The sequence below is a fragment of the Pinus tabuliformis genome, chromosome 1_1 (genome assembly GCF_031772625.1).
Source record: "Pinus tabuliformis cultivar Carrire ecotype Pingquan chromosome 1_1, CPIR1, whole genome shotgun sequence".
NCBI classification, from domain to species: Eukaryota; Viridiplantae; Streptophyta; class Pinopsida; order Pinales; family Pinaceae; genus Pinus; species Pinus tabuliformis.
Window position 1 is genome coordinate 195,531,147 of NC_142297.1, and position 15,476 is coordinate 195,546,622.

Here is a 15,476-nt window from a genome sequence, read left to right on the forward strand (position 1 = left end):
ATTGGGGGTATAGTCCGTGACAATCAAGGGCAACCTGTAGCAATCTTTGCTGCTAACATAGGCATGAACACCAACAATGAGGCAGAAGTTCAAGTGGTAGAGATGGGACTCTGCTTGGCCACTCACATTGGCTACCTATGGATACAGCTGAAAGGTGATTCTCAAATCACCATTCATCAAGTGAAGAAGTTGTCTGGATCTAAGAAACTAGATTTCAACTAGGATTGTTGGAGACTGGCACTGAGCCTATCAAGAATAGAATCCATCCAGGATCACTTTGAGCATATCAGTTTTGGTCACACAAGAATAATCGAGTTGCAGATACCTTGGCCAACCTAGGAGTTCAAAGCAGAACAGGGAAGCTCTGTTTGGAATCCAAATGGGAAGGTTTCAGAGATCAGGAGACAAAATTCCAGCTCTTGAAGCTAGTGCAAGAAGATATGCAGGATAAGCTGGGACTAGGGAATCCCATATCCTCTCCACGGAGACAGGAGAGCCATCATGACGTTTAAGGCGTGATCTCAGGTATCCTGGATGTCAGTGCATTTGGCTGTGATTTTAATCCAGGGGTGTATGTGACTACAACTGCTGTTACTAAAGCTGGGTTTTGAAGATCTAAAGGAAAGGCTGTGCTCAATAACATAGCAGCATAATAATTCTTCAAAAAAGTTTAAATGTTTCTAGCTTTTCTCTAATATGTTTGACGTTTTTGGGCTTCTTTTTGGAGTTTAGGTGGACCGGACCCTATAGGTACTTCAAGAAATTCGCCAAATTTCCGTACAGCAAAGGCTCTGAGTTTAATCCAGGGCTGGACGTGACTACAACTGCTGTTACTAAAGCTGGGTTTTGAATATCTAAAAAGGAAAGGCTGTGCTCTATACCATAGCAGCAAGATAAATTCTTCGAAAAAAATTAAATGTTTCTAGTTTTTGACTTCATTTTGGGGTTTAGGTGGACCGTACCCTATCGGTACTATAAGAAAATCACAGAATTTCCGTACAGAAAAGGCCAATCCAGCTGAATCATGCTACTATGCTTTATACTAATAAACATAATCCACCAAACATTCTTTGAGCTATCTTTGTAAATCCTTCTTTGGATCTACAACAGGTACTGCTTAAATTATGTCATCAGTATGATCAACAGGAGAGACTGGCAACTGCCGTATCATCCTCCAAATTCGTTACAGGAGATGGCCGGCCGGAATGAAAAGCATGAACAGTAATTCCATTAGCATCAATGATCCAGAGACACATCTAGCAGCAATGTGGTTGATGTTTATCAAAGCAAGTGTCAAGCCTCATTAGTGCTTCTGTCCCATGCTGGACATTTCGAATTAGAAGCCCTAATCTCCAGGAGCTTTGATTATGATATTAGAAAAGAGGAGAACAAATCGCAGAAGGGTGTCATCAGAAGAGACTTCATGTGGCTTTTGGCAGCTCTAGGCTATCTCAGATAAGCACAAAATTGCCTCATATCTCAATCCTGATATATAAAGATATTTTTTTCCAGTAGAAGTAGAATGGTGCACTCCGTTTCTATGGGGATTTTCAATCACTCTGTCATGGATACCACATATCAGACTTTTTCGAAAATGTTAAGTAGGTTTAACAGAGGGAAAAGCATCAATTCAATTTGGTGGATTGGCTCGTTCTCACCTGGAATCCACATACCCAATTGAAAAACAGAAGCTTGCTGGAATCCCATGATGTAACTGAATGCGTGATACTATAATTTTTTTTCTTTTAAATTATTTAAGAAAATTCCCAATAAAACAAAATCACAGTATTTTCAAAAACCCAATGGAGGAACATACCTTGCCGTTGAGCCACATTCTATCAGATGTGAATGATGGGCTAACTGCTACAGTGGTTGTGGCTGACAGATGGTCTGGATCCAAAGTAAAGCTGATGCTGTCATTGATGGGAAGGATCAGCTTTTCATCTCTTTTCCCCCAGTACTTGATCACTGCTATATTTGTAGGAGCTCTAGCAGTGACCATTAATATCCATGTCTGCAACTCTTCTCCCATACCTGGGTTCTCAGATGTGATCCAAAATCCTGAAGATCAATGATATTTGAGAAGTGTGTAACAGACCCACTTCTCAGGAATAGTTTACAAGCAATTCTTCGTGGCCTATTTGAGCTAGCAATCATTCAGAGCTTATAAAGAGTACTTGGGTACTCTGTAAACACTAACTTCAGAGGAGAGTGGATTATAAAAGGAACTGAAAAAACTGTTCTGGGCCACAAACTCGTGAGATTTCTCAAGAGCAAACGTCTAATGGTCAAGTCCAGCTCAACAAATGCACGTGGTACGCCAAAGTTGAAAATTGCAGACCTACAATCTTAAAAAATGGAATTGGACAATGACCACATACATGCATCAAATTAGGAGTCAATATTGTCATCCGAAGTCCGTCATCGTTGGTGGACTTGCATGTGGCAAAGAAATGTTTTTATAGCAGCAGGATAAGGAGCCAGCGATTTGGACTGCACTGTCAACTTGAAAGAATTCAGTGGCGTTGAAAATTGATACTCAGTACTAGTACATTTTATACATTTATGAAGTGATTTGCTATACAGTTATAACCAAAATTTATTTATTTTATCTTGGAAGTCTCTTCATAAGGGTTTTCTGAAATAAACAAGTCTTTTTCAGAGTGGGTAAACCATTAAAGTTGATTCATGACATTTTTTAAAATGTATTGATTTTCAATCAAAACATTAAATTAGGGTATTAAGAAAGAAGCGTTTATTCATTTTGAAGTTAAGAGTAATGATATATTTAAATAGGGTTGTTATAAGAGCAGGTAAATGACAAAAAATTATTACTGACATTTTTTCATTAATATTATGGAAAAAGTGTTTTTATTAATATTTATATTTATAAGTAATAATAAAAAGTTATTTATGTTTTACATTAAAAAAAAAAAATACAATGAAAATTAATAATAAGTAATATGACGTTCAAAGTTATTATAATTTAGCCTTAGTGCTAAATGTAAAGTTTTTCATATTATTGTTAGTTGTTTTTCACATGTAAATTTGTTTTACTTTCGTTTCGAGTAAATAAAATAATAATATAATATTAATAAATAAAATAAAATTCTCATAATAATATTATTAGTTTATATTGATTTTAATAAATACCAAGCTATATTATTGGATCAAGCACTAAGAGGGATTAAATCTTTATAAGTAGAACTCGGGCGTAAATCACATAAAGAGAGATATTTGTCAACGCGTTTCGAACCAACCAGTGTGGCTCATCGTCAAGACAAGTTGAAGAAACACATCCAGCTATACATGCTAAATAGTCTGAGCAGAGCCTCCAACGGCTATCTTGATCAACAGCTAATTTTGACTTAAGGACTGTAGTCAAAAAGTCAAAATGATAATTTAATGGGAGTTATTTAGATTGTATAAAAGAAATAATTATAGACATCCAGCGATGCATGCTAAATAGTCTGAGCAGAGCCTCCAACGGCTATCTTGATCAACAGCTAATTTTGACTTAAGGACTGTAGTCAAAAAGTCAAAATGATAATTTAATGGGAGTTATTTAGATTGTATAAAAGAAATAATTATAGATGTTACTTATGTTCTTAGTTTAATAAGAATTGTGACTTATAAGGGAAATAGTTATATTAAGGACATGACTTATATATATATATATATATATATATATATATATATATATATATTTGTATATATAAAAATATAAAATATAAATATATGTGAGGCAATTTTAGCATGATAGTTAGTTATAATACCAATATATTATTAGAAAGTTAATAATAAATATATAAATATATATATATAAATAAAAATAACAATAAAAGTTAGTTGAAAGGTATAATATAAAATGTAAATTAAGGGGAAACGGTCAATATATAAAAATATATAAGGTAGGCTAGTTAGTTATAATAACTAGAAACCTTTAAAAGAAATAATTTTAAATGGTGATAACTTCTTGGTCAGTTAAAAATTTTCTTATTTATATAAATTTAATGGTAATTAATTAGATAAAGGACCTTACTTTCATAAAAATATTTATAAGGTAATTTAAGGTGATAGTTAGTTATAGTAATTATATAGTACTAATCCTAAAAAATAAAACTGAATAAAACTAATTAAGAACATGAAAAAAAAATAATAATAAATAATTAATTAATTAAAAACTAAAAATAAAAATAATAATAAATAAATAATAATAATAATAATAAATAAATACATAAATAAATTAATAATAATAATATATAATAGCTACGATCATATTAATATAATAATAGTTATGATCATATCCATTAATATCTATCAGGAAGAAGTAAATAGAAAGAGCGCCTAACATAAAAAAGAAGGAGAAGGACCGGAAAAGGCCTAAAACAAGAAGGACAAACCCAAACGAAAGCAAAGAAGATGAGAAAGCGGGGGAGGGAGAGAAAGACTAGGATGAAAGGGCGGGGATCCAACATCTACTGATCTTCCAGCCGTCATCTCTATTGAGATTGTTCGGCCTTCTTTCAATCTCAATAGCTTCCCTGAATTTACGATGATGGAACTGAGCAACTTTGGCGACAACCTTGGCCTCCTCTATACACACCTGATGCTTGGTCTTTTCTGCATGCTCTGCCAACGCTGAAGACTTGGATCTCCCATGTCTTAGGTCGGCTGCATGTTCACTAATCCTCTGATGGATGGAGCGCCCTGTTTCCCCAATATAGGGGGTCCCACAAGAACAAGGGATCAAGTAGACACCCTTCATGTCCTTAGGGTTAATGGGATCTTTCACCGATCGGAGGGAATTGCGGATGGTGCTGAGGGGCCTAAAGGTTGAGGGAATCTCATACCTCTTAAGGATCCGAGCAATCTTGTCCGTGGTTCCTTGGACATAGGGAAGATGGACACCTAGATGGCGCTCTTTAGGCTCTTTCTTAATTAACGCATTCTTAGAGGCTTTACGGAAAGCCTTCTGACCTAGGCGCCTACTATATCCATTTTCCACAAAGACATCAAGGAGATGGGATCTCTCCTTATCAAAGCTCTCACTATCAGAAATCCTAAGGGCACGAGTAGCGAGGGTGTTAAGAACACCCATCTTCTGAGCAGGGAAATGATGGGAATCTGCATGAAGATACTGCTCAGTATGCGTTTTCTTTCGGAACACAGAGAGGGAGAGATAGCCATCCTTATTCTTGGATATAAGAATATCCAGGAAAGGGAGGCAACCATTGACCTCTTTTTCCATGGTGAACTTAATGGCAGAGGACTGGCTGTTGAGGTGATTAAAGAAGTGTTCCAGCTCCTCTGGGCCATGGGGCCAAATGACATTAGTGTCATCTACATACCTTTTCCAAAGCTTGGGAAGGAGACAAGCCGAGGCTAAATCTTTGGCTTCGAAATCTTCCATAAAAATATTAGCAACAATAGGGGAAAGAGGGGAACCCATGGCAACACCACAAGTCCGTTCAAAGAACTCACCCTCAAAACAGAAGAAAGTGGAAGTGAGACAGATCTCCACCAAATGCGCGGTATCGGGATCTGTTAATTAAGAAAGAGCCTCTAAGAATGCGTTAATTAAGAAAGAGCCTAAAGAGCGTCGTCTAGGTGTCCATCTTCCCTATGTCCAAGGAACCACGGACAAGATTGCTCGGATCCTTAAGAGGTATGAGATTCCCTCAACCTTTAGGCCCCTCAACACCATCCGCAATTCCCTCCAATCGGTGAAAGATCCCATTAACCCTAAGGACATGAAGGGTGTCTACTTGATCCCTTGTTCTTGTGGGACCCCCTATATTGGGGAAACAGGGCGCTCCATCCATCAGAGGATCAGCGAACATGCAGCCGACCTAAGACATGGGAGATCCAAGTCTTCAGCGTTGGCAGAGCATGCAGAAAAGACCAAGCATCAGGTGTGTATAGAGGAGGCCAAGGTTGTCGCCAAAGTTGCTCAGTTCCATCATTGTAAATTCAGGGAAGCTATTGAGATTGAAAGAAGGCCGAACAATCTCAATAGAGATGACGGCTGGAAGTTCAGTAGATGTTGGATCCCTGCCCTTTCATCCTAGTCTTTCTCTCCCTCCCCCACTTTCTCATCTTCTTTGCTTTCGTTTGGGTTTGTCCTTCTTGTTTTAGGCCTTTTCCAGTCCTTCTCCTTCTTTTTTATGTTAGGCGCTCTTTCTATTTACTTCTCCCTGATAGATATTAATGGATATGATCATAACTATTATTATATTAATATGATCGTAGCTATTATATATTATTATTATTAATTTATTTATGTATTTATTATTATTATTATTTTAATAATTTATTTATGTATTTATTTATTTATTATTATTATTATTATTATTATTTTTATTTTTTTTCACATTTTTAATTAGTTTTATTTTTTAGGATTAGTACTATATAATTACTATAACTAACTATCACCTTAAATTACCTTATAAATATTTTTATGAAAGTAAGGTCCTTTATCTAATTAATTACCTTTAAATTTATATAAATAAGAAAAAAATTAACCGACCAAGAAGTTATCACCATTTAAAATTATTTCTTTTAAAGGTTTCTAGTTATTATAACTAACTAGCCTACCTTATATATTTTTATATATTGACCCTTTCTCCTTAATTTACATTTTATATTATACCTTTCAACTAACTTTTATTATTATTTTATTTATATATATATATATATTATTAACTTTCTAATAATATATAGGTATTATAACTAACTATCATGCTAAAATTGCCTCACATATATTTATATTTTATATTTTTATATATACAAATATATATATATATATATAAGTCATGTCCTTAATATAACTATTTCCCTTATAAGTCACAATTCTTATTAAACTAATAACAGAATCAACATCTATAATTATTTCTTTTATATAATCTAAATAACTCCCATTAAATTATCATTTTGACTTTTTGACTACAGTCCTTAAGTCAAAATTAGTCGTTGATCAAGATAGCCGTTGGAGGCTCTGCTCAGACTATTTAGCATGCATAGCTGGATCTGTTTCTTCAACTTGTCCTGACGATGAGCCACACTGGTTGGTTCGAAACGCGTCGACAAATGTCTCTCTTTATGTGATTTACGCCGAAGTTCTACTTATAAATAATATGGATCACAGAAGCCTCAATTCAACAAGGGATTAAATCTATCGAAGTGTAAATTTCTTTTTTTGTGTAAAATTTGAGAAAAGGTTTGCACCTGGAGAGATTTGATCCTGTTCGGAGCTTTATAAATTCAGGTTTAAGATGGATCTAGGTTGGTTTTAGTCTTGTGCAGTGATACAAAATTTGTTGAACATTTAATTTTTTTTATCATTTTAAATATGCTAAATATGTTTAAGATTAATTTGGTCAATTTAATTGTAAATTTGCTTAGTTAGCTTAGTTTTTTTATATGAGAGACACTATTAGTAACTTGAATGATGAAAATTGATGAAATAAAAATTTACAGTGCAAAGTGACAATGTAACAATGTTGAATGATAGAAAATGTGAATAATAAGAACATGGTCAATTACAAACAATCTTCATTGTGATTAATCTTGAACTATTTTCTTCTACAGTTCTTATTGTTACACCTATTAGTTTTGTCATTTTCTCATATCAATCATATGCAAAGGGCAGTTGAAATCATAGACCATTCAAATATTGAGTAAACACCATACCATTCAAATATTTAACTCGAGCTACTATAGTAAACACCATACCTTGTCTTTGTTGCTCTCCAATATTAATATTAGTTTTCTCCAAAGTCAATCATTGTGATTTTTGGAGTGTTAATCTCCAAATAATATTCAATGGTAATTATTATTACCTCCTTTGAATGCAAAGTGATTAACTATTTGTAGCCAATTACAAATAGTTTACAGTTTTAGGAAGCAAACATTTAGGGTAAGTGAACATTTTATTTAGGATGAAAATTCAAGTATTATTTATGGTTGAATTACTGTAACACAGAATTCAATTCACATCATAAATCATTTTTATGGCTTACACTCTGAGAGTGTGTGTATGTTTTGGGGTTGAGAAGGAGAGACAAGTGGAGATAGAGATATAGATGGAGGGGCGAGAGGGGGAAGAAGAGAGAAACAAAGACAGGGAGGGAGGAAGATATATGTGTGTGTGTGTGTGGAGAGAGAAGTGTTAGAGAGAGAAAGAGAAGGGGAAGAGAGAGAGAGGGAGGAGAAAGGGAGGGAGAGAGAGTGAGAGATAGATATGGAGAGAGTGTGTGTATGATTTGGGGGGTGAGATAGAGAGATAAAGAAGGAGATACAATGGGAGATAGAGATATAGATGGAGGGGGCAGAGATGTGTTTACACTAAAATCAGTGCATCTAGTGCAAACAATCAAATAGCATTAGAAATCAACATCTACACTGAAATCAATGCATCTAGTGCAAGCAATCAAATAGGATTAGAAATCAATATCTACACTGAAATCAATGCATCTAGTGCAAGAAATCAAATAGGATTAGAAATCAATATCTACACTGAAACCAATGCATCTAGTGCAAGCAATCAAATAGGAATAGAAATCAACATCTACACTGAAATCAATGCATCTAGTGTAAGGTATTAAATAGGAATAGAAATTGACATCGACATTGAAATCAATGCATCTAGTGTAAGGTATTAAATAGGATTAGAAATCGACATCTACATTGAAATCAATGCATCTAGTGTAAGGTATTAAATAGGATTATAAATCGACATCTACATTGAAATCAATGCATCTAGTCCAAGTGATCAAATAGGATTATAAACCAATGAATCCAATGCAAGCAATCAAATAGGAGTAGAAATCAACATCTACACTGAAATCAATGCATCTAGTGTAAGGTATTAAATAAGATTAGAAATCGACATCTACATTGAAATCAATGCATCTAGTGCAAGCGATCAATTAGTATTAGAAATCAACAACTACACTAAAATCAAAACATCTATTTTAGTGGGAAAAAATAGATAAATAAATAAATAAAATTCATGAACTTCTAGATCTAACTTCTATGTTTGTATTTTTCTTTGTGTGTCTCTTTATTCTTTCCTCTCTCTCCACCTTCCATTTTGTGTCTATCTCCCTCCCTCTCTCCCTTGTCTCTCTCTCTTCACCTCTCCCTCCCTTTCTCTATCTTTGTCTTCTTCCCTCTCTTCCCATGTTATCTATATCTATACCTCCCTCCATCTCTCTTTATTTCTATCTCTATATCAGCCCCCTAAACACATCTCTCTCTCTCTCTCTCTCTCTCTCTCTCTCTCTCTCTCTCGCCCCCTCCATATATATCTCTATCTCCCTATGTCTCTCCTTTATCTCTCTATATAAGCCCACAAACATACACTCTCCCTCTCCATATCTATCTATCTATCTATTTATATCTCCCTCTTCCTCTCCTCTTTATCTCTTCCCCCCCATCTCTCTCTCTCTCTACCCCCTCCATGTATATATCTATCTCTCTTTTTCTCTCTATCTCAATCCCCAAACATACACACACTCTCTCCATATCTATCTATCTATCTCTCTCTCCCTCCCTCTTCCTCTTCCTCTCTTCCCCTTATCTCTTTCTCTCTCCCTCTTCCACTTCTCTCTCCATATATATGTCTCTTCCTCCCCCCTCTCTTTGACTCTCTCTTCTTCCCTCTCTCCCCCCTCCATCTATATATCTATCTCTCCTTGTCTCTCCTTCTCACCCCCAAAACATACACACTCTCTCTCCATGTCTATTTATCTCACTCTCCCTCCCTCTCTTCCCCTCTTTCTCTCCATCTTCCCCTTGTCTCCCTCTCTCTCACTCTTCCCTATTTCTCTCCTCTCTCCCTCACCGTCTCTCCATCTCTCCCTTGTCACTCTCTCTCCCTCTCCACCTTTCTCTCTCTATGTCGTTCTTCCCCTTCCAACTCCATCTCTCTCTCCCCCCCTCTCTCTCTCCTCTCTCTCAAGTCCTCTCTCTCCTCCTTCCTCTCTCTCCCTTTCTCTCCCACCTCCCCCTCTCTCTCCCCCCATCACACTCTCCCTCTCTCTCCACCCTCCAACTCTGTCACTATCTCCCTCCCGCTCTGTTGTAGGGAAAAGTATCCGACTCGGATGACCCTATCCCACTCTAAGGGTGATAGTTCATTAGCAACAACTGTAAAACAAACTACTTAAGGTTTACTTCTTTATGAAAGCAAAAGAGAATGGAGAAATGCACTAACCGTTGCCTTGCGCTTAATGTCGAATCCAAACTCTTCTCTTTGGCCGCTTGCTCCTAGCTCCTTGTTCTTTTGCTTGCCCAGCTACAATGAGATCCTGCAAAATAACAAAGAAGGAAACTACAAGAGGCATGCAATCATAACTGGTTCATGGATTAGTGTAAACCAAACATGCAATCATCACAATATATTATTGAAACAAGAGCACATAGAAGAACCTCAATAGCTTTTATTAATGAAGAAGTAAAGGTTCTGAGAGTATTACAACCATTGAAGGCTCCAACCCAGCAACACCTCCCAGCAGAAAGAATTTCTCCTCTTCACCTCTCTCAAACAATCACCCAATAGCTCTATAGTGAAACCAACAGCATATCATTACTTTGCACAAAATTCCAGCCTCCTGAGCTCATAGGAGAGAGCTCAATATATAGATGAATTGAGAAAGGATGAGTCAGCTTGCAACTGATGTGTAGCTGCCTTGTGTCCTCTCTCTCTTCAGTTAATCTTTAGTTGATCTTCAGTTCTTGAGTCCACTTGGAGAACCTTGCTTCCACTTGGAGAAACAGAGCCTCTGACTCATCACAAGGCGAAATACCTGATCCAAGTGTCATTTTTGGAAGATTCCAGAGCAATGACTCAGTGTGCCACTTGTCCCATCTCGCTCAGCGCAGGTGGCCTTTGTTCCACTTGCTTTGCAACGCAGGTACACCATGGAGCAACTGAGTTTCAGCGCAGAAACCTAGTGGAGCACCTGCTTTGATTTCAGGATTGCTTGTTTTTGAGTGTTTTCAGGTGGAGAACTGATCTGAGAGCTGTTGGTTTGCTGACCTTGTTCCTCTAGGGGTAGGAACATCATGTTTAGGGAACTTTGGATCCCTTGGATTATTGACAATTCATGCTTGTTGCTGTAAGGCACAAATTTGTCTATAACACGCTCTCCCCCCTCCATATCTATGTCTCCCTATCTCTCTCTTCATGTTATTTCCCTATCTCTACCCTCTCTTTTCCTCTCTCTTCCCTCGTCTCCTCTCTCCCTCATTCCATCTTCATCTCTCCCTTGTCACTCCATCTCTCTCCACATCTATCCTTCAATGTCTTTGTTCTTCCCTCCCTCTCTTTTCCCCTCCAAATCCATCTATATCTCCCTCCCTCTCTTTTCCCCTCCAAATCCATCTATATCTCCCTCCCTCTCTCCTCCTCTCCCCGCGCCCCCCCTCTTCCTTCCTCTCTCTTCTTGTCTCTCCCCCACTCTATTCCCCCTCCATCTCATTCTCTCTTTTAAATATGATCCCATTGTATTGTATTTAAGAAAGTATCTAAAAAAACATAATTGTTTATAAAATATTAAATCTATATTTTGGATCAATCATGTCAAAGAAAATACAATAATAAAAAACTTAAAAGAATCATGCAATATCTTTTCACTATCATTGTTAGTCACTTTGCTTTCTCTCTTCGCTTGGATCCTTGGTTGAGATGCATCTATATTAGTTCTTATAATATTATTTATATTATATAAATTTCACATATGTATATAGAAAAATATTCTCACTTTTAATTTATTAGAACCTCGATTTAATCTCTATGGGAATATTTGTAAAATATTTTGATTTTAAAATAAGTTATGGTTTTTTGGCACGTGTTATTGATAAGCTATGGTATTGGCCCATGGCATTGTAACAAAATAATTAAAAGCCTAGATCCATAATGTAACAATCAAAACCCTAGATGGCCCATGGTATTGATAAACCATGGTATTAGCTCATGGTATTATGATTTTTTTCCCTCCTCTCCCTCCCTCTCTCTATATCTTTCTTTGCTAGGTATTGGCCCATGGTATTGTCAAAAAGCCTATTTAGAAGTTAATAATATGGACGGTAAATATTCATAATTAAAAATCTTGTTATATTGTAAATATTAAATTTGTATCCACTTATTAGTTATTTTTAAAAATGGTCATGGTAAAATGGATGTTAATCTATAGGTACTACTTATATGTTATATATTTTAATGTTACATGTAGATTATATTTTCTTTCATCAATATTCATAATTAAAAATCTTGTTATATTGTAAATATTAAATTTGTATCCACTTATTAATTAAATTTAAAAATGGTTATGGTAAAATGGATGTTAATTTATAGGTACTATTTATATTTTATATATTTTAATGTTACATGTAGATTATATTTTCTTTTATCTAAAAGATTGTTCGTAAATTTATTAATAAAAACAAAATTACAATAAAAAAAAATAGAATTTAAAAAATATCTCACATCTAAAACTCACATCTAATCTAACACTCACCCATCCACCCTCTAATGCGTTGTATAGCCCCTTGTGGGCAAAAAAAAAATCTCAAATAAATAAGAATAACAACAAATAAATAAAAATCCCTATAAATTAAATAAATTTCTCATGTTTTCATTCTAAGTAAACAAAATAATAATAATAAATAAATTTCTCACGCTTTCATTCCAAATTAGTAAAATAACTCACACAATCATATTATAACAAGCAACCATATAAATTAAATGATTGGTAAATGTCCATATGCATCAATTCATAATAAACATTAAAACACGTGTTTCATGATACATTGCTAAAATTTAAAAAATATATAAAAACTAACTAAATTATAACTTTCTTTTAAATTATGTTTATCACTGTTAATTATATAAAAATTTAATATATAAGTTAAACACGTATATTTTTGAAAAAACATGGAACAAAATTCTTAATCATGGGCATTTACCCCCACTTTACCATAAAGAATCTTAATTTGTAAATAGACTTTGTTACAATATGATGGCTTATCAATACCGAATGCCCAAAAAACAATAACTCGCTAGAATATTCTATGAAGTTAATCTCCACTATTTACCTAATAATTATTGATAATTAAATTAAAATTCTAAAAATCCTATTCCAAAGTAAACACACTAATAGTTCCAAGAAGGCCCGATTCCTGCTATTAAGAGAGAACCACTTGAGAGCAGTTGGGGATAACGGACCATATCAAGTAGTTTCTGACTTCCATTGAGGAGGTAAGGCCTGATAATGACTCCTTTCTTTCTAAGGTAAGTATTATACCAACTACCTGATTGAGGAGGTTAGTCTTTGAGCTACTCCCTGATTTCTGAGGTAAGTGTTAGAACGACTCCCTGATGGATGAGGTAAGTTCTGATAATGACTTCTTGATTAGTAAGGTTGAAACTCTTTCATTCTCAATTTGGGTCTTTCTTTTTATATGTAATTACGTAGATAATCTAAGTGCCAGATGCTTTCCTTGGTTCTGCAAGGAGAAAAAGTTCGGCACAAAGCGTGTTGAGGCTTCGTCGTGGTTGCACAAGAATGTTTATAAAGTAGGTAATTCTTTCCCGCCGAAAAGCGGAATAAAGGTGGGATTGTAGAGCGGAAGCACCTAAATGGGTGCCTTGTAAAGCAAGGATCAAAATAGAAGTCTCGTCTTTCCACCTTCTCTGGATGTCTTGCCTGGTTCCACTATGGTGATTCGATCCATTAGGTCTGGTTATTCCAGCGAGTCCCCCTAAAGGGATGGAGTCACTCACTATTCATATGGTGAGGGTCCTCTCGATGGCGGCCCTCTCCTCTCCTCTCCCTTATGGTCGAGCACCCTAAAGGGTCCTCTCCTTAACAGTCGAGCCTTCTTACCCGCAGCTTCGCTCCTCACCGGGGATTGGGGTGGGTGGGTAAATAGTAGGTCGGGTGAGCGGCTTCTCGCTCCTTCGACTGATTGTTCGCGTCGGATTTCTTTCTATTGCACTCCCTTTCGGACGGAGTCGCTCACTCATTCATATGGGTGAGGGTTCTTTTCACCTTTCCCTCACGGTACTTGTACGCTATCGGTCATTTCGGTGTGAGTCGAAGGGCCCCTACTTATTCATAGGGACGGAGTCACTCACTATTCATATAACATTATTAAATGTGTTTCCTTGATGGGGGTGATGAACGTGGGGAACTTTGGAATCGGTGAGGGTGACTGCCGCCCCACCAATCTACCTAACAATTTGTAGGGGTGGCATATCACCCTTTATGCATGCACACTAGCATTGCAATTAAGCCCGTTCGTGTTAAGCCGATAGAGTTAGTGGGAGGTAAAATTATATGGATCTTGGTCTAGATTGCTAGTGCGTCCTATGAGTTTGCAGGTGGTATGGAAGTGGAGCTTGTAAGAGGAATGTATGCAACTCTTGCACAAGGAGGTATGCATGTAGTGGAGTTGGAATGTGTGTTGCATGTGGGCGACTAGGTCTTGGTGTTGCATTGTTGGGTGTTGTGTGCAAAAGCAGACACCTTGATTAGGACCTTGGTATTTTAGACACTTGCTTGGCTTCACTGCGTGAAGTTTGAGAGGTGGTTTAGCAATGTGAGGTTTGGTGCATGTATCTCGGCTTGCCAAGCTTGGTTTTAGCTTTTTTGGTAAGAAACTCCACTTTCTTTGTTGGGTTGTTGTTCTTTTGTCTTCTAAGTACTCGTGATTTCCTCTATCATCGAATGTTCAAAATTGCATGTGTTAAATATGGGTTATTCTTTATTTCAGGTGGGGGTTTGCTAGGGGCAAGCTAAAGAAGCTCATCCCCCAAGCCAAGTGCCTCAGTTTTGGGTATTCTTGAAAGGATCTTATTGTAATTCTCTAGGGGAGTGGTTCATTTCAAGCTTGGAAATTTTCTAGACCTAGATTAGTTGGATGGTGGTTTAGGGAGTCTGGAGTTGTCTTAAGAAGTGCTAATTATGTGACCTGGCCTCAATCTGGGGAGCCTATAAGCTATCGTTGGTGGGTGGTGTTGTAGTTAAATATAGCACCCTATGGCACTGGTGTTCCAGGGGAGATAGAGAGCCTCCTAGAGACAACTTCTGGGTTGATTGTAGACCAGTGCCTAAGACATCTTAAATAGAGGAGTGCTTAAGAGATTATCTGTGAGGGGTTATCAACACTCCAATTGTCACGTAAAAAGGTAATAGGAGGGGCTTGGTTCAATAAGCCTTCAATGAGGTAGATTCAAGCCAACTCATGGATCCAAATGTTGGGGGTATATTGGGGTAATCTCAAAGAGAAATGGCTTCTTCCTTTGGTGGCCGACACACGGAAATGAGATAGCTTAAAACTGAAGTCGTAGTAATGATGGAGAGGAGGAAAGGAAGGAGGGAAAAAGATGCATAGGGTTGTAACAAACAAAATCCTAAGCAACAATGTTCCAGCAGAAAGTGGAATTCGATGGATAGGGCTGTAAACAA

General features: G+C 36.5%; 1 protein-coding gene across 1 annotated transcript in view; it reads right to left on the minus strand.

Moving 5' to 3' along the window:
• Nucleotides 1-2,532, minus strand: part of LOC149212193 (diphosphomevalonate decarboxylase MVD2, peroxisomal-like) — a 49,965-nt gene extending 47,433 nt beyond the window's left edge. Inside the window, exon 1 of the mRNA XM_089391762.1 lies at nt 1,817-2,532. Within this exon, the coding sequence (XP_089247888.1) occupies nt 1,817-2,032 (216 nt within the window). The 5' untranslated portion in view covers nt 2,033-2,532. The remainder of the gene's footprint in view (nt 1-1,816) is intronic.
• Between the last annotated feature and the right edge of the window lie 12,944 nt (nt 2,533-15,476).